The sequence below is a fragment of the Selaginella moellendorffii genome, unplaced genomic scaffold, assembly GCF_000143415.4.
Source record: "Selaginella moellendorffii unplaced genomic scaffold, v1.0 SELMOscaffold_9, whole genome shotgun sequence".
NCBI classification, from domain to species: Eukaryota; Viridiplantae; Streptophyta; class Lycopodiopsida; order Selaginellales; family Selaginellaceae; genus Selaginella; species Selaginella moellendorffii.
In genome coordinates, this window is record NW_003314270.1 from 1,514,652 (window position 1) to 1,528,644 (window position 13,993).

Genomic DNA, 13,993 nt, shown 5'->3' on the forward strand with positions numbered 1-13,993 from the left:
ACAAAACGGGGGCGCCGTTTGACTCGTGGCAATTGGATTTTAAAAGACCAACCCCGCCATATGTGGAAATGGTAAAACCCGCTGACCACGTGGCATTTGACACTTTTTAGGGTTTTGTGAAGGATTTGGGGGTTGGACAGCTGGCTTTAGGGTTTGCGGATCATGGCTGTAGAGAGCGCTTCCACCGACGGTGCGGGGCTTCTTCGTGTGGAGCCTCGCGAGTTGCAGTTCCCGTGTGAGTGGATCTAGCGGAATTTCGCTTGTGTTCTGGATCTGAATCTTTCTTTTTTGGCGGCTGCGATGAACAGTCGAGTTGGATCGGCAATTGTCGTGCAAGCTTAAGCTGGGGAATGACACCAAGCATTATGTTGCTTTCAAGGTATCAAGCTTCTTCGTTTGATCTAGAATCTCTTGTTTGCTGTTAGTTTTTGTTTGATCGAGAGTGTCTTGTTTCTTGTTAGTGCTTGTTTGATCGAGAATTTCTTGCTTGTTGTTATAGTTAATGTTTGACCGAGGATTTCTTGTTTGTTGTTGCAGGTTAAAACAACATCTCCCAAGAGTTTTTGTGTAAGTCCCAGCACGGGTGTGCTCCAACCACGGAGCGCTCTTGAAATTAGTGGTAATCCTCTGCCTGTATAAAAATCTTGGCTCTTTCCATAAGAGAAACTTGTTGCAGTTACTATGCGAGCACAACATCGAAAACCGGTGGACGGGCAGAGCAAAGACAAGTTTTTGATCCAAAGTGTTGTTGCTCCGGATGAATTCCTGGCGAGTGACATCAACCAGGAAATGGTAAGTCGTGGCGATTTTTCTCTTCGCAGCTTTGATGGCGATGCAGTTCACAAAAGACCTGGGGAACGAGATCTTCGAGACCAAGATGAGGGTGTCATTCGCGTTCCCTGCGAAAGAAACGAGCAATGGAGCTCCGCCGAATTCTCATGACGTAAGTGTTTATCAGCTTCTCACTTTTTTTTACGTTCTTCCGCCGTTCTTCCAGGCTGGTTATCTGAAGGAGAAAATCCAAGAGGTTTGAGCTGTCATTCCTTATTTTCCTCGTTGTCCTAGCTCACTTTATTTGCAGGTAAATGCGGCTTTGACAACCGTTTCGGAAGAACGAAACGCCGCTGTTGCATTGAGCCAACGCTTGCAGCAAGAACTGGTAACACATGAAACTTGCGTTGCTTGCAGCGACTGTAGCTTTGTTTCTTCAGGAAAGTTTGACAGCAAACAGGAACCGATCGGCCGCACAGAACGCTGGATTCTCCGTCCTGGTAGTCCTCCTGGTCGCTCTCCTTGGCATTGTGCTTGGATTCCTGCTTGGCACATAGCAGTAGTATCTCTTTCGGACTTGGTATGCACTCCAAAAAGCAGGCTGCGTGTTATATAATCGACTCTACAAATTCTTTTCACCGCGTTCCCAGATGTTTCTACATCCTGTGTTCTCTAGTGTGTGTGAGAGAGAGGTCACGCAAGCCGGCCAAGCACGAGCGCCGCTGCTAGAACCCACGCAAGCTGGAAGCCCCGAAGCGAGGCGGGGGCGGTGGCGGAGGAGTCCGCCGGTGGTGATGGTGGCGGTGGTGGCGGAGCAAACTTATCAAAGTTGGGAAAGTTTAAGTCGTCGCCGTCGTCACTTCCATCCTGGGGAGAAGGCGCAGCCTTTGGCGTGGCTGGCAGTCCCTGGCCAAAGCTAACCTGGATCGCGAATCTCATTCCCGAGTCTCGGCAGTGGGAGCCATCGTCGGCGGAGCAAAAGAAGTACGTAGTGCCGGTGGTGGTGAGCATCACGGTACTGGAGCCGCTCGAGGACCAGATCTTGAGCGTCTCGTCGTCGGCAGTGGCGTCGCACGACTGGTAAGTCGTCAGATTGTTGGTCTGGACGACAGTGTGGCTGGGATCATATCGAAACACTGCCGAGAAGAAAAGAGAACTTTTCTTTTAGTGCTCGCTAGCTAGCTTGAGAGAGGCTTACCCAGTGAATCTCCGAGCGAGGCTGTCAAGCTGGAAGCCCAGGCGGTGTAATTCACGATGGTGTTGCTCGCCGTTGGGATGGTCCAGCCAGTGTCGCCCCCGACAATGTAGGTGGTGTAAGCTCCCACGAGCTGGGACGCGATTTGGATCCACAGTGGCACAAGCAGCAGCAGCAGCGGCGACGAGTTCCTCATCTCTTGGAGATTGGAACTTGGAAACCGGTGGCCCTGCTCGCCGCTTGATCGCTTTGCTCTGCCTGTTGGTCCGTAGAGATGAATCTACTCCTGCTCGCCACGACGGTGATAGTTGTGAAAGTGTCGCTTTTAAATTGGCTCCGACGTCACGTATGACAGGCCACGTCCTTCTCGCGGGTCCACTCTCGCTTTCAGCTGGAGGAGCTTTATACTTCATGTTGCGCGGTAGTGTTTTCCGTTTCTTCCATGTTCTTCCCTCTCGGTCGATTTGTCTCTAGGCTTTTGTCGTGAAACGCGGCTGGCTGGTTCTTATTGCACAAAGCGCCGAGGGAGTTACTATCCTCCAGCCGAGCTCGCGGATCCTGGCTCTCGTTCCAGAATGTCCGCCTCGTTCTTCCAGTCGAATTCTCTAGCAGCCCGATCCACGACGGTCGTCGCGATTGCCAGTGATGAGGTGCAAGCCGGCGATGGAGCGTTCCTTACGTTGAGAACTCGACCAGCTTTGCCGCTCTCGAACAGAAAGTCGCTGATGATTTTCCCTGTGTCGTCGATGGCGACGGCGTGGACTCCTGCCCAGCCTTTGGTCGTGTGTTCTACTTTCAGACTCGGGCAGTACCTGCGGCGACAACAGTTCGTGAACTATTCATTATTGACGATTCTGATACCTCTGTGCCTCCCCGACGAATGCTTTAATGTTGACGTCTCGCCAGATCTCTTGGAAAACGATCTTGGGATTGCCAAGAACAAGCTTCCACAGGCCCTTGGTAGCAGCAAACGTGAGCGCGTCCTTGATGTTCAAGTTCCAAAATGCATAGCCTTCTTTCGAAAGTGCTAGAGCCGAGTTTGGGCCTATGAGCACCCGTCCATCAACACGAGGTGTCAAATGCACGCCAACCATGGGGAACCTGTTCGCTGCTCGAGATCAATTCTCTAGAAACAAAACACAAAATACTTACTTCGGATCGGGTACCGGATAGATATTGCGCTTGACGAGCTTCCGGTACTCGGGCTTTAGCTCATGATAATTCCCACGAAATGGAAGAACAGTCGGTCCCTTCGCACCACCGGCCAAGCGTGCTACGTAGTCAGAATGGAGCCCGGCACAAGTGATGAGCCACTTTGCCTTCACAGTCTCATTCCTCTGACTTGTAAGTTCCACACCTCGGTTCTCATCGGCATCGATCTTCTTCACTTCAAAACTACGCCCAAGATCGAGCTAGTGTCACGAAACTAGGCAAAAGAAAGAAAGAAAGAAAGAAAGAAATGGTGGCGACTTACTTGGTGTGAATTTCACCCCTCCCACTGTGAAGAAAGTCTCGAGCATACGATCGTCCCACAGCAGCATAGTCCACAATGCCAGTGTTGGGCGAATGAAGAGCTTGGAGGCAGCGAACGTTGGGTTCCAGCTCTTGTACCTGGTGTCCATCAAGCAACTCTATGCCTTGTACCTTATTGGCAGTAGCTCGCTCGTACAAATTCTTTAGAATGGGGAGCTCCTCCTCGGCAGTGGCAACGATCAGCTTGCCCACCCTCTCATACGGCAGCTTGTTCGATTCGCAGTACTCGTACATACGGCGAGCTCCATCTACGCACAGCTTCGCCATCGCGCTGCCGGGCTCGTAGTAGATCCCGGCATGAATCACTCCACTGTACACTGCAAGCTCAATCAAAACCCAGGAAAGAGAAATATTTCGATCGATTGATCGATCACCTGTTGTGCGACGTCTGGTGAGGGACTAGATCCTTCTCCTTCTCCACCACTGTGACGCTCGCCCAGGGAAATCGCGAGACGATCTCTCGCGCTGTAGCTAGCCCTACAATCCCCCCGCCAACGATCGCGACATCGGATTCCTTGCCGGAGAGAGCGCTCATCCATCGCGGCTGGCGTGGATTGAAGCGATTCCTCGCCGATCTGGGCAAGATCCGAGCTGCCGCCATCGATCCCTCGCCACTCCCACGAAGACCCACGAGAAAACACCAAGAAACAAAATTGGGACGCCAGTTGGCACGCATTTATTTGCTCGGCAAGGTAAAGGTTTTATTCCGGATTATCACTACTACAAGTTTAGTACTAGTCTCATGCTTTAGTATGTGGATCCATTATATCCAACATTGCTTCCCTGGATCATCGAGAAAACGACCAGATCAAAGAGTGTTTGCTCCAAAAATCACGAGAATTTCCAGAAGAGAAGCTCGAGAAGTGACAAAAGATGATAAAAATCTCACCTTGACATCGTAGAACTTGATGTAGAACCTGGAAGGCGGCACCGAGAGCCTGGACTCGAGGATCCCAGCAAGAGCTTTGCTGACTTTGCGATTCGAGTCGGGTGCGATCGCTCCGATGGAGACGAGCTCGCCATACGCCGCCGCTTCTCGGCTGCCCCCAAAGAGGATTGGAACTCGATCATTCAAAAGCACCATCATGCTCTAGAAGTTTGAGCGACAAAGAGTTAGACAAGGAAATCTGGGAGCAACGATCCATGATCAGAGCTTACACTCTCGGGCTTGCCAAGAACTCGGGCCACCGCGGCTGTGGCCTCCTGGAGAATGTAGAATGAGGTGCTGCTATCCACGCTTGTGTTGGTGCTAATGGTGAGAATCGGCATGATTTCTTTCCCCTCGCGAGTGTTGCAAAGGCAGAGAAAGAAAGGTCTTCTCGAGCTCGAGAAGGAACTAGCAAGCAGCAATGCGAAGAAAAGAATGCCTTTGATCTCACAATGTCACGAAGAGGCCTTTTTATTCGGCTCCTGGAGCCACTGTAGTAGTCTCTCGCCTTTGTACCGCCAAAAGCTGAAAGATATTCGGAAGCTTTCCAGGCATATCCGTGGGGACCAAAGTACCAATACCTGTACTCGCGATGCCACACTGCGCGTCGCGAGCAAATGCGACCCAATCCATTCGATTAATGAGTCCAACCAGCACCTGAGGCAAATGGAACCCTAAACTATTGTGAAACCCTAAAATCTAGCGGTTTCCACGTCAGCAATGCATTGGGTTCGAATCTCTCTAGAGAAAAATTCGCTTGTCCCACGCGTGGAAAATTCATAATGGTATGAAAACAAAGAGACATTAAAGAGGAGATGCCTGCGTCAAAACAAAGACGCAGTTGGCTAAAACGTGAGAAGAAAAGAGGGGAAAAGAATGTGCGCCGGGGAAGGGATTCGAACCGGCCACCGCTTGGCCGCATAGACGTTATATTTAAATCCGGTTCTCATGTCCGTAGAAGCTCTCTTCTTCTTGGCCTAACGAAGGCGGGATACTTTCTTGACGCCGCCGCGCCCGGGAGGCGATCGATCGCGCGCTCTCTCCTCCACGATATTTCCTAGCTGCGCTGATTGATCGATCAATCGACCGCCTGGATCCGCTGCCGTGCGTAAGACGCAGGGAAGTGGCAGTGCGCACAATGCCTTCGTGGCGTTCTTCCTCCTCCTCGGCGCTCGTTGTGCTTCTATCCGCGCTGCTGTTCCTTGCCTCCCAGGATCGCGCGGAGGCGGTCCAGTTCGTGGTAGGGGGCAGCGCTGGCTGGACCTTGCCCTCGTTCGGCCATGTCAATTACACACAGTGGACGCTCGGCAACAGATACCATCTCGGCGACACTCTCGGTAAGATTCCTCTCCTCCGTCCTCCAAAATCTCTCGATCTCTCATTCCTCTGCTCGATCGGCTTCCCTCTTCTCGCTATGCCATTGCTTTGATCGAACAATGACCGATCCGGGGCTTTGATCTCTCGCAGTGTTCAACTACTCCAAGGATTTCCACAACGTGCTGGCGGTGAGCAAGGCGGATTTCATCGCTTGCAGCACCGCCAATCCGATCGCCACATTCCAGGACGGGCACACCATCATCAATCTGGACACCACGGGCCCGCATTTCTATGTTTGTGGAGTGCCGGGCCACTGCGGCCAGGGCCAGAAGCTCCTGGTGGTGGTACGGAAGCCGCGGGTCGGGCGCCACCATGGCCCATCCCCGTCGCCGCTACCGGGCGCCCTCCCCGCCGTACGGAACCCGGGCAATGGACCGGCCGAGGGGCCTATGAGCGCCGCCAGCGCCGTACCGTGGACGTGGGCCACGGCCGTACTCGCGGTCGCGGCGGTGCTGGCGTTATGAGGGGCGCCGCATTTCCGGTTCTTGGCGGGATTTTTTGTTCTCTTTTGCTGCCACCACCCCCACGGCCGTTCTAATTTAAAGCTCTATCCTTTTCTTTGCTCGTTGCGTTGCGTAGGGTGGAAGCGAATTGACTGGGGGGATCTATGGAAAATCTCTGTGGCTTTAATGAGTGTTGTGTGTGTTTGGTGTGAAACAAAATCTTGTTGTGTTAGTTCGAGGAGGTGGCCTTTAAAAAGTCTCGCCCTGCCAGACTTTAAGGTGTGAAAATCACGGCAAAAGCTTTTCTTGTGATTGTGATTTTGAGGGAGTTGCTTGCGGTGGTGCTATGACGCTAAGTTCCACTGATCGTGGTGGCGGTGGTGGCAATTCTAGACTCTCGATTGCCTTCCACCGGCCATTTCATCATAGCTAAGTTTATTTCATCCATGTAAAATGTGAAAATAGCGTAAACACGAGACGAAAATTAAGTTACCTCGCTCTTTCAGAGTTTTTGTCAACGCGAAAACACAAAACCCGACTTTTGATCGCTCAGAGATATTATTTCTTGCTCGCGCCCTACAAACAAAGCAACAACAAGATCTGTGTTTCAAGTGAATCCACCAAATTAAACTTAGACAAAGCCTTACTTCGCCAAAACATTTCGCTCCGTTGTCACAAGATCCTGAAAATGCCCTTGAGCTTCATTATGAGTTTCCACTCCTCGCTAGAAAGCTCAGTCTGCAACACAAAATAGCCGTAAACACAACAAGGATTCGCTGGGAACATGAATCCTACCCGGTAGTTCTCTTTCAAAACGTCGATTGATCTTCGTGTGATGTGGCTCACCAGCAAATCGTCGTAGTCAAAATGCCTTCCAAACATCTTCTGGTTCTCGTCACCCATAATCTGTGACACGACAACACTATGAGCAAACGAAAGAGAGTAAAACCTGAGCTTGCCTTCATGGCCACCTCCTCGCCTTTCTTCGCAACGTCGACCACCTTGTGATTGATTTCCAGCGACGCGATTCTTCCCAGATCAATAAACTCGCCGTCTTTACTGGGAACACAAATGGGCGTTCCAACCTGCGTGAAAGACAAGCACACCGATTATCTCACATAAGATGGAGAAAGAAAGGTACCTTTGCGAAGCCATCAAGAACCACCACTCCGACAATGATTGGATCTTTTTTGTTGAAGACACAGTTGGGTAAGATCTTGAGGATGCACGGAAATATGGCTTCCTCCGCTGTATCCCTTCTTTTCTCCTCTCTTGTGTTCTTGAGATAGGCCGTGAACTGGTCGAACAAGTGATAGATGATGTCCGCCGTGAAGATCTTCACACCCAGCTCCTCGGCCAGCTCTCTTGCTTCCGGTGTCACCTTAACGTCGAAAGCAAGTATTGTAGCGTATTCTTTCTTCCTCTCGAGCATCACACTTGCACGCATGATGTCTTTCTTGTGAACCGGACCGATACTGATGCCACTCACAGGAATGTTGACGTCGGGAGTTTTGAGGAACTCGAGCAAGGCTTCCAAGGATCCCAGTGTCGAGGCCTGAACGCAAACTCCCTCCCCGCTCTTGTCAATACGGCCCATAACGCTCTTCATGTCCTTCATCGCCTCCTCTTTGATGGTCTCCACGTCCTCGTCTTCTCCCACAACATAGAGTTGTGTTCCTGCTATCGCGTGCTCGAGACCCTGAGGAAAGCATTAGCAAAAGAACAGTCGTAATGAGGAAATACTAGAACAAACCTGCGCCGTGATTTTTATTCCTTGGGCTGCTTTAAGCTCTTTGTGATGCTGATATGATCCCTGAAAGAAACAAGATAAGATCCTCTACTCAGTCGAGCTAAACCAACCTTCACGCGGAGCTCTTTCATAGGATGAGGAGTTAACAGCGCCCTGATAGTTGTCACAATTGGTCCCTGCAACCGAACGTCGTAAAGCTTTTAACCGAAATGAAAGCACTCGACTACGTACTTGCATCCCGCAGACCACGATCTGATCGCCTTCGTGCAACACGCCGTTTACCAACACGACGTCGATAGTCGTCCCAAGTCCTTCTACAACCTTAACTTCCAGCACCGTGCATTCGACCTCGCTTACATACATAAGCTTCTTTTCCATCATCTCTTGTGTCAGCAGGACTAGCAAGTACAGGAGATCAGGTATGCCCTCGCCACTAAACGAAAACTTGAGAATTCTAGAGGAAAAAAATGAAAGAAAAATCAGCAAGCATGCCTTATCGCGCTTGTGGGAATTATGCTGACGGCCTTTCTCTTGTCTTTGTTCTTCCAGTAGAGCTCAGAGTTAAGAGACTGTTCTTGGAGCTGCACCATTATCTGCAACAAGCAAATACCGCTTGATAAGGAAACTGCTACTAAGGAATGACACTTCCATGTCACCTGCTTGGTTCTCGTCTCAAATTCTGATTTCGTATGGCGCTCCTGCTCTTGCAGAGTAGTTCTTATCGGAGCATTGTTCCGGGGCTTCCATTGGTAGAGACGATCAACCTGCACTAGAGCATAAACAAGAGGTAAGGTACACACAAAACACAGGAGTACGCACCTTGTTTAGAGCAACAATGAACGGTGTCTTTCTCATCCTTAGCAAGTTTATGGACTCGATCGTTTGAGGCTCCAGCCCATGCATAATGTCGATCACCAAGATTGCAATATCGCACAGTCCGGAACCTCGAGAACGCAAATTTGTAAAGGACTCGTGACCAGGCGTATCTATAACCAGGAGGCCAGGAACGCGCATGTTGGCCGCTTCTGGTAACTCTTTGGTTCTCTCCCGTATGTTTTCCATCGGAAAATAAGTAGCTCCAATCTGCTGCGTAATTCCACCCGCTTCTCCTTCTTGGACGTTAGTCCTACGAATGCAGTCGAGCAGCTTGGTCTTGCCGGTATCAACGTGTCCGAGGATACAGCAGATGGGAGATCGCAAATCGTCAGCGCTGCGCTTTGTGAGAGCTTCCGCCATCCTGGCTTCCCTTGAAATCGCTGGCTGCTTTGGTGGCTGTGGGGATGGTACTTCCTCAACCTTCGGAGCAACCTTCACGGGTTTTTCTGGAACAACCTGTTCCTCTTCCTCCTCGTCCTCGTCTGCAAATGCATCCTTCACGGTTGGAAGTTTGGATTCGTCGTCCCAACTCTTAGCTTCCCAGTCATCATCCTCGTCTTCTTCTTCTTCCTCTTCTTCTGCTTCTTCTTCCAGCTGGCCCCCTCCTTCAGGTTCATTCTCAACTTCAGGCTCGTTCTCTTGCGCCTCAGTAGCCGTTTCACTTTGGACCTCGGCAGCCGCTTCACTTTCTTCAACGTCCGGTTTCACATCTTCCGAGCTTACTACTTCCACTTTCTTCTTCTTCGTCTCGTACTTCGGCTTCCTGGGAGTTGGCGACTGCTCTTCACCAACAAGCGCGGGACTACTTGCTAAAATCTGCTCCTTTATCATGGCCAGACGACGAGCTTCCATCTTCTGTTTTCCAGTGAGATAAAGTCCCTTGGCTTTCTTTTCCTTGATTTTCTCCTTCTCACGTTGCTTTCTTCGCTGCTTCGCTTCTTCTCTTAACCTCTCTTCCTCCTCGAGTCTCAGCCTTTCTTCCTCCTCTTTCCGCAACCTCTCTTCTTCCTCACGCTTCCGGCGCTCTTCTTCCTCCTTGATTTTTGCAAGTCGCTCTTGCATTTCCCGAATATGCTTCGGGACCTTCTTGTCGACCACCTTTGGCTTCGCCTCTTGAGTTTCCGAAGGACCTTTCTTCTTTTTCTTTTTACTACTGCCAGTGGCTTCCGTCGTCTCTTCTCCTTTGGTATTATCCACAGCATCCACCTTCTCTCCTTCAACATCTGGTACAGCCACTTCAACAGTCTCCTCGGCCTTCTTCTCCCCCTGTTTCTTCTTCTTCGACTTCTTCTTCTTGGCCCCCGTCAAGTCTAGCTTGTCTTCCTCCTCATCTGGAGCAGCAGCAGCAGGTACTTCACTATCTGGAATACCAGCTGCAGCCGCGGCCTCCGCAAGCTCTTCTTCAAAAGTTTTCTTACTGTCGTCCTGTTTCTTCTTCTTCTTCTTTTTCTTACTCAAGTCCAGCATCTCTTCCTCGTCATCAGGAGTAGCAGTAGGTTCTGGAGCAGCGACAGCTTCATCTTGAGCAGTACTAGGTACATCCCAATCTTGTGCAGCAACTTCCGGATAATCGTCGTCGAGAATCTTCTTCTTGTCCTTCTTCTTCGGTTTTTTCTTCTTTGCCGCTGTCAAGTCTAGCATCTCCTCTTCTTCGTCCGCCAGCGAGGGAATGTCCGGGGCAGTAGGAGCAACAGCAGGCTCTGGAGCAGCGACAGCTCTCGAAGAATCATCTTGAGCAGTACTAGGTACATCCCAATCTTGTGCAGCAACTTCCGGATAATCGTCGTCGAGAATCTTCTTCTTGTCCTTCTTCTTCGCTTTCTTCTTCTTCGCCGCTGTCAAGTCTAGCATCTCCTCTTCTTCGTCCACCAGCGAGGGAATGTCCGGGGCAGTAGAAGCAGGAGAAGGAGCAAGAGCATCCTCCTCCAAAATCTTGTCTTTCTTCTTCTTCGGCTTCTTCTTCTTCATGCCTGATAAATCCAGCTTCTCTTCTTCTTCCTCCTCGTCATCTCTATCTAAAGCTAATGCGGGAGCTACTAAATCATCCTTCTTCTTGTTTCTCTTGCTCTTGCTCAAATCCATCTCCATTACCAAATCCTCGTCGTTGCCGGCAGCTGCCACAACCGAGGCTCCCGTCGTCGATCCAGCAACAGCCTCACCATCACCGTTCAACTCCTCGTTCCAATAATCGTCCAGCGATGGCGCGACCTTCTTCCCCTTCTTTCCCATCGCGCGTGCGCGATGCCCTAATTTCCTAAACCCTAGCCCTAAACACTAAAGCCGACAGCGAGTAAAGGGCAAAAGCTCTCATTTCTTCTTTTTTAACTTCGTTTTTACCACATAGAATGTAAGCCCGGAGAAATAAACAAACCGCAAGAGATTTGGTGTTGTTGATTCGGGAGGCTCGTCACTGGCCATCCATCTCGACTAGCCCTTCTGCCAAGAACAAAAATTCTCTTTTTTAAGAACTATAGAAGATCAAACAAAGCCTTTGGAACTCGAGGAACACTTACTCTCGAGCTTTGCGCTCGTTGTAGTCGAGTATCTGGGAACGGAGGACGTGATTCGGCCGAAGAGTTCTATCCACATTGTCTGGAGGAGGAGCTGGAGGCAGCTCGATTCCAGTGATCGGACTAGTTTTGTGCTCCCTGCTCAAACAAAAAAAAACCACTTTGGTTAAAGCTCGCGACCCGAAACAAAAGAACTTACTTCAGCCATGCTTTGATCGTCGATCGATCATACGAGTGCCCGTCAGCAGTGGTCACCGGATCCACCATAATATCACGAGTTATGCAATCCAAAAACTCCGGAGGAACGTTGTCCACCTCGTAATCGTACTGCGGTAGCCAGCTGCTGGTGTCGAGCGAGGGTGACAGGCATATATCCTCTGGAAGCTGGATGCAAGGATCTCGCACGGTTTTCTGGGAGAACGGGCCAGGCCAGGCAAAGTCACTCGACACTGAACGTGAGACTGGCGAGAGCAGTGTCGGGGACATGACTGAATAAGTAGCATCGATGCTAGTCGGAGGTGGTAAGACGGTGGTCGATGGGAAGAACGAGGAGAAGAGGGAGGTGGAAGACGCGACTGGTTCGCTAGTCAGTGTGTTATGCTGTGGAGCAGAGATGGGAGGAAGTACTGGAGCGGTACCTGGGAAGTAAATGGGATCGGTGGACACTGGAGTCGAGCCGCTAGCTTCTTGACAGGGAGGGGCTGCTGTTATTTCGGGTGATAGAGGTTGCGGCTTCGAACTTGTGGTTGTAGCAGCAGCAGCACTCTTTGAGAAGAATGAGCCACCATTTGCCAGTGGTTTTGGAAAAGCCTGTAAGTTAAAGTTAGCAACATCCACTGGAGAAAGATAAGAAAGCACCTCCGAGGAAGCGCTGCAGGCTTCCACTTTGGTGTTGGCTGCTCCACACAAGGCTTTGGACCAGCTCATCGAAGTCCCGGGGGGCGCCACCTCCTTAGGCGGAGCCGCACTAGTCGACTTCGCTGGCGCGTTCGTCCTAATCTTTGTCGAACTTAAGTTCTGGTGCTTTCCGAGAGGGGTTCCACCAGAGCTGGAGCTTGCTCTAGAGTTCCTATAGTCGCTGCAGTAGCTGTAACCCCTCCTCCTGCCAAAATATCCCACCTTTTCAATCCTAGTCCGTGCCTCTTCTGTACTACTACCAGGACTACTACCACCAACACTCTTGTCGCTGGCCAACTCCTTCTCCTTGGGCGACGCCTTAGTTTTCTCCTGCCTCTTCTTCTCAGCCTCTCTATCCCTCCTCAACTCGCGTTCCCTCTCGGCAGCGGCTTCTCTCTTACTCGCATTCTCGGCCTCAAGTAGCTCAGCACGAAGTTTGCTCCTCTCGTCTACGAGTCTCTTAAACTCCTCCCTGTCCCTCCTTTCCTCCTCCTCCTTCTTCTCCCTCTCTAGTCTCGCTAGACGCTTCTCCTCCGCCTTCCTCCTCGCCCTTCCTCTCTTCTCCTCCGTCTCGTCTATCTCCTTCGCGTTCTGCTGTCGACCCTGCGAGCCATCCCTGGAGCCATCCTGCCGGCAAAACTTCTTCCACAACCAGGCCAAAAGCTTCCCTGCCAGCTCCACCCACCTATGCACCAGATGGAAAAACCTCTGCTTGTCCAGCTCCTCCCAGAGCGATCTCCAACACGTCGAGTGGTCGATCAACTTTAAGTCCCTGGGCCGAGGATCCCCGGGGACGTGTAGCTCGGGCTTCTTCGAGGCGTGGCCACAGTTGGTGCACATATACTTGCCACTCGCCTGTGGAGTCTGGTCGCGGTAAGGACTGTGGCAATTCCGGCAGTGCTTGGTCGCCTCCTTTCGCCACCTTGCGGCCTTCTGTGCCTCTATACGCTGCCTCTCGCGGAGAAGGATCGCTCTCCTATCCCGCCACTGCGAGAGATTGGGGACGACGAACTCGTACCAAAAGAGGCTGCTCAGAAGCACTCCCACGCATGCCAGCCTCGTGGACGTGATCTCGAAGCGGTAGCCGGGTGGCAGGAACTGCGAGAAGGCCCAAACGATGACGAAAGGGATGATCAACCATGGTAGCATGGCGACGATGCGTCGCGAAAACTTTGCTCCAGCGCACAGTATGCACATTCTTCAGCCCAATGCGACCTGCTGAAGCCCTTCTCTATGCTCTAATCTTTCTTTTCCAGCTACAACCTGCTATAGCAACCAAAGAACCAATCAGCCGATCTGGCAAAGAGAAGAGGCGCACAAAAAGAAATTGAGAAGAAAAGAAGCAAACTTGCAAGGGAGGCAATGCCGGTTCAAGCAGTTCAACACAGTAGCAAATCTTGGAGGGCGCCCATGGAATCCTTACCCTAATCCCTGGCGCTATTGCTGCTGCTGATGCTACCGCGCCCTGGAATCGACACCGGCATTTCCTATGGCAGCCCCAAGAGGGCCAAATCCTCGCCCTCGTCTAGCGCGCGCCGGAGGAAACGCCCATCGCCAAGCTCCAATGCCGCGGCGCCTTCATTAGGTCTTGGTCGTGGACAACAAGCATCATTTCTCCCCAAAGCCGAAAAAAAAAAACTTGTTAAAATGGACGGCTGCCATGGCTGACACGTGTATGCCATCAGGCCGTTAAAATCAAATAGGGGTAATTTT

At 51.2% G+C, this 13,993-nt stretch overlaps 7 protein-coding genes across 11 annotated transcripts; 2 read left to right on the plus strand and 5 right to left on the minus strand.

The window, feature by feature from the left end:
- The first annotated feature begins 125 nt into the window (after positions 1–125).
- LOC9630944 (vesicle-associated protein 1-2) lies at positions 126–1,409 on the plus strand. The gene is made up of 8 exons (XM_002967606.2): positions 126–235; positions 309–379; positions 538–619; positions 677–792; positions 839–943; positions 998–1,027; positions 1,082–1,159; positions 1,212–1,409. The coding sequence occupies exons 1-8, from the start codon at positions 163–165 to the stop codon at positions 1,326–1,328; spliced, it is 672 nt and encodes a 223-aa protein (XP_002967652.2). The 5' UTR covers positions 126–162; the 3' UTR covers positions 1,329–1,409.
- Positions 1,355–2,187, minus strand: LOC9633088 (blue copper protein). The gene is made up of 2 exons (XM_002967869.2): positions 1,970–2,187; positions 1,355–1,907 (listed from the first exon to the last, which is right to left on the minus strand). The coding sequence occupies exons 1-2, from the start codon at positions 2,160–2,162 to the stop codon at positions 1,465–1,467; spliced, it is 636 nt and encodes a 211-aa protein (XP_002967915.1). The 5' UTR covers positions 2,163–2,187; the 3' UTR covers positions 1,355–1,464.
- Positions 2,188–2,271: 84 nt separating this feature from the next.
- Positions 2,272–4,149, minus strand: LOC9630945 (L-2-hydroxyglutarate dehydrogenase, mitochondrial). Of its 2 annotated transcripts, none has more exons than XM_002967870.2 (5): positions 3,874–4,149; positions 3,441–3,809; positions 3,119–3,361; positions 2,828–3,067; positions 2,272–2,778 (listed from the first exon to the last, which is right to left on the minus strand). In XM_002967870.2, exons 1-5 carry the CDS (start codon positions 4,098–4,100, stop codon positions 2,499–2,501), a joined length of 1,359 nt encoding a protein of 452 aa, XP_002967916.2. In that variant the 5' UTR covers positions 4,101–4,149; the 3' UTR covers positions 2,272–2,498. The 2 variants fall into 2 exon arrangements, with proteins under 2 accessions (XP_002967916.2, XP_024528655.1); XM_024672887.1 differs by having other exon boundaries at positions 3,441–3,816; positions 3,874–3,939.
- A 35-nt stretch (positions 4,150–4,184) lies between these two features.
- LOC9630946 (macrophage migration inhibitory factor homolog) lies at positions 4,185–5,088 on the minus strand. The gene is made up of 4 exons (XM_002967871.2): positions 5,009–5,088; positions 4,658–4,952; positions 4,389–4,589; positions 4,185–4,282 (listed from the first exon to the last, which is right to left on the minus strand). Exons 2-4 carry the CDS (start codon positions 4,766–4,768, stop codon positions 4,247–4,249), a joined length of 348 nt encoding a protein of 115 aa, XP_002967917.1. The 5' UTR covers positions 4,769–4,952; positions 5,009–5,088; the 3' UTR covers positions 4,185–4,246.
- Positions 5,089–5,408: 320 nt separating this feature from the next.
- LOC9630947 (stellacyanin) lies at positions 5,409–6,365 on the plus strand. Its single transcript, XM_002967607.2, has 2 exons — positions 5,409–5,764; positions 5,895–6,365. The coding sequence occupies exons 1-2, from the start codon at positions 5,566–5,568 to the stop codon at positions 6,266–6,268; spliced, it is 573 nt and encodes a 190-aa protein (XP_002967653.2). The 5' UTR covers positions 5,409–5,565; the 3' UTR covers positions 6,269–6,365.
- A 295-nt stretch (positions 6,366–6,660) lies between these two features.
- On the minus strand, positions 6,661–11,164 carry LOC9633089 (eukaryotic translation initiation factor 5B). 2 transcript variants are annotated; one of them, XM_024672883.1, is made up of 11 exons: positions 8,817–11,164; positions 8,654–8,761; positions 8,490–8,590; positions 8,229–8,430; positions 8,108–8,173; positions 8,001–8,060; positions 7,389–7,946; positions 7,207–7,332; positions 7,043–7,153; positions 6,895–6,985; positions 6,661–6,823 (listed from the first exon to the last, which is right to left on the minus strand). In XM_024672883.1, exons 1-10 carry the CDS (start codon positions 11,100–11,102, stop codon positions 6,920–6,922), a joined length of 3,684 nt encoding a protein of 1,227 aa, XP_024528651.1. In that variant the 5' UTR covers positions 11,103–11,164; the 3' UTR covers positions 6,661–6,823; positions 6,895–6,919. The 2 variants fall into 2 exon arrangements, with proteins under 2 accessions (XP_024528651.1, XP_024528650.1); XM_024672882.1 differs by having other exon boundaries at positions 6,661–6,847.
- LOC112345656 (mitogen-activated protein kinase kinase kinase kinase 4-like) lies at positions 11,165–13,911 on the minus strand. 3 transcript variants are annotated; one of them, XM_024672884.1, is made up of 5 exons: positions 13,704–13,909; positions 12,242–13,543; positions 11,583–12,193; positions 11,387–11,521; positions 11,165–11,309 (listed from the first exon to the last, which is right to left on the minus strand). In XM_024672884.1, exons 2-5 carry the CDS (start codon positions 13,475–13,477, stop codon positions 11,207–11,209), a joined length of 2,085 nt encoding a protein of 694 aa, XP_024528652.1. In that variant the 5' UTR covers positions 13,478–13,543; positions 13,704–13,909; the 3' UTR covers positions 11,165–11,206. The 3 variants fall into 3 exon arrangements, with proteins under 3 accessions (XP_024528652.1, XP_024528653.1, XP_024528654.1); XM_024672885.1 differs by having other exon boundaries at positions 12,242–13,546; XM_024672886.1 differs by having other exon boundaries at positions 11,172–11,329; positions 13,704–13,911.
- Between the last annotated feature and the right edge of the window lie 82 nt (positions 13,912–13,993).

What these genes read in the sequence shown, in the direction of transcription:
- LOC9630944 (XM_002967606.2), top strand. Translation starts at nt 163, where the DNA reads ATGGCTGTAGAGAGCGCTTCCACCGACGGTGCGGGGCTTCTTCGTGTG. An exon ending in GTGACATCAACCAGGAAATG is followed by an intron (nt 793 to 838) that starts GTAAGTCGTGGC and finishes ATGGCGATGCAG; the next exon opens with TTCACAAAAGACCTGGGGAA. An exon ending in AACGCTTGCAGCAAGAACTG is followed by an intron (nt 1,160 to 1,211) that starts GTAACACATGAA and finishes TTGTTTCTTCAG; the next exon opens with GAAAGTTTGACAGCAAACAG.
- LOC9633088 (XM_002967869.2), bottom strand. Translation starts at nt 2,162, where the DNA reads ATGAGGAACTCGTCGCCGCTGCTGCTGCTGCTTGTGCCACTGTGGATC. An exon ending in CTCGCTCGGAGATTCACTGG is followed by an intron (nt 1,908 to 1,969) that starts GTAAGCCTCTCT and finishes TCTTCTCGGCAG; the next exon opens with TGTTTCGATATGATCCCAGC.
- LOC9630945 (XM_002967870.2), bottom strand. Translation starts at nt 4,100, where the DNA reads ATGGCGGCAGCTCGGATCTTGCCCAGATCGGCGAGGAATCGCTTCAAT. An exon ending in CACCAGACGTCGCACAACAG is followed by an intron (nt 3,810 to 3,873) that starts GTGATCGATCAA and finishes TGCAGTGTACAG; the next exon opens with TGGAGTGATTCATGCCGGGA. An exon ending in TTCGTCGGGGAGGCACAGAG is followed by an intron (nt 2,779 to 2,827) that starts GTATCAGAATCG and finishes TTGTCGCCGCAG; the next exon opens with GTACTGCCCGAGTCTGAAAG.
- LOC9630946 (XM_002967871.2), bottom strand. Translation starts at nt 4,768, where the DNA reads ATGCCGATTCTCACCATTAGCACCAACACAAGCGTGGATAGCAGCACC. An exon ending in TTCTTGGCAAGCCCGAGAGT is followed by an intron (nt 4,590 to 4,657) that starts GTAAGCTCTGAT and finishes TCAAACTTCTAG; the next exon opens with AGCATGATGGTGCTTTTGAA. An exon ending in TCAAGTTCTACGATGTCAAG is followed by an intron (nt 4,283 to 4,388) that starts GTGAGATTTTTA and finishes TCGATGATCCAG; the next exon opens with GGAAGCAATGTTGGATATAA.
- LOC9630947 (XM_002967607.2), top strand. Translation starts at nt 5,566, where the DNA reads ATGCCTTCGTGGCGTTCTTCCTCCTCCTCGGCGCTCGTTGTGCTTCTA. An exon ending in CCATCTCGGCGACACTCTCG is followed by an intron (nt 5,765 to 5,894) that starts GTAAGATTCCTC and finishes GATCTCTCGCAG; the next exon opens with TGTTCAACTACTCCAAGGAT.
- LOC9633089 (XM_024672883.1), bottom strand. Translation starts at nt 11,102, where the DNA reads ATGGGAAAGAAGGGGAAGAAGGTCGCGCCATCGCTGGACGATTATTGG. An exon ending in ATTCCCACAAGCGCGATAAG is followed by an intron (nt 8,431 to 8,489) that starts GCATGCTTGCTG and finishes GTTTTCGTTTAG; the next exon opens with TGGCGAGGGCATACCTGATC. An exon ending in TTCTTGATGGCTTCGCAAAG is followed by an intron (nt 7,333 to 7,388) that starts GTACCTTTCTTT and finishes TCTTTCACGCAG; the next exon opens with GTTGGAACGCCCATTTGTGT.
- LOC112345656 (XM_024672884.1), bottom strand. Translation starts at nt 13,477, where the DNA reads ATGTGCATACTGTGCGCTGGAGCAAAGTTTTCGCGACGCATCGTCGCC. An exon ending in CCTGCAGCGCTTCCTCGGAG is followed by an intron (nt 12,194 to 12,241) that starts GTGCTTTCTTAT and finishes TTTAACTTACAG; the next exon opens with GCTTTTCCAAAACCACTGGC. An exon ending in AACGAGCGCAAAGCTCGAGA is followed by an intron (nt 11,310 to 11,386) that starts GTAAGTGTTCCT and finishes TGTTCTTGGCAG; the next exon opens with AAGGGCTAGTCGAGATGGAT.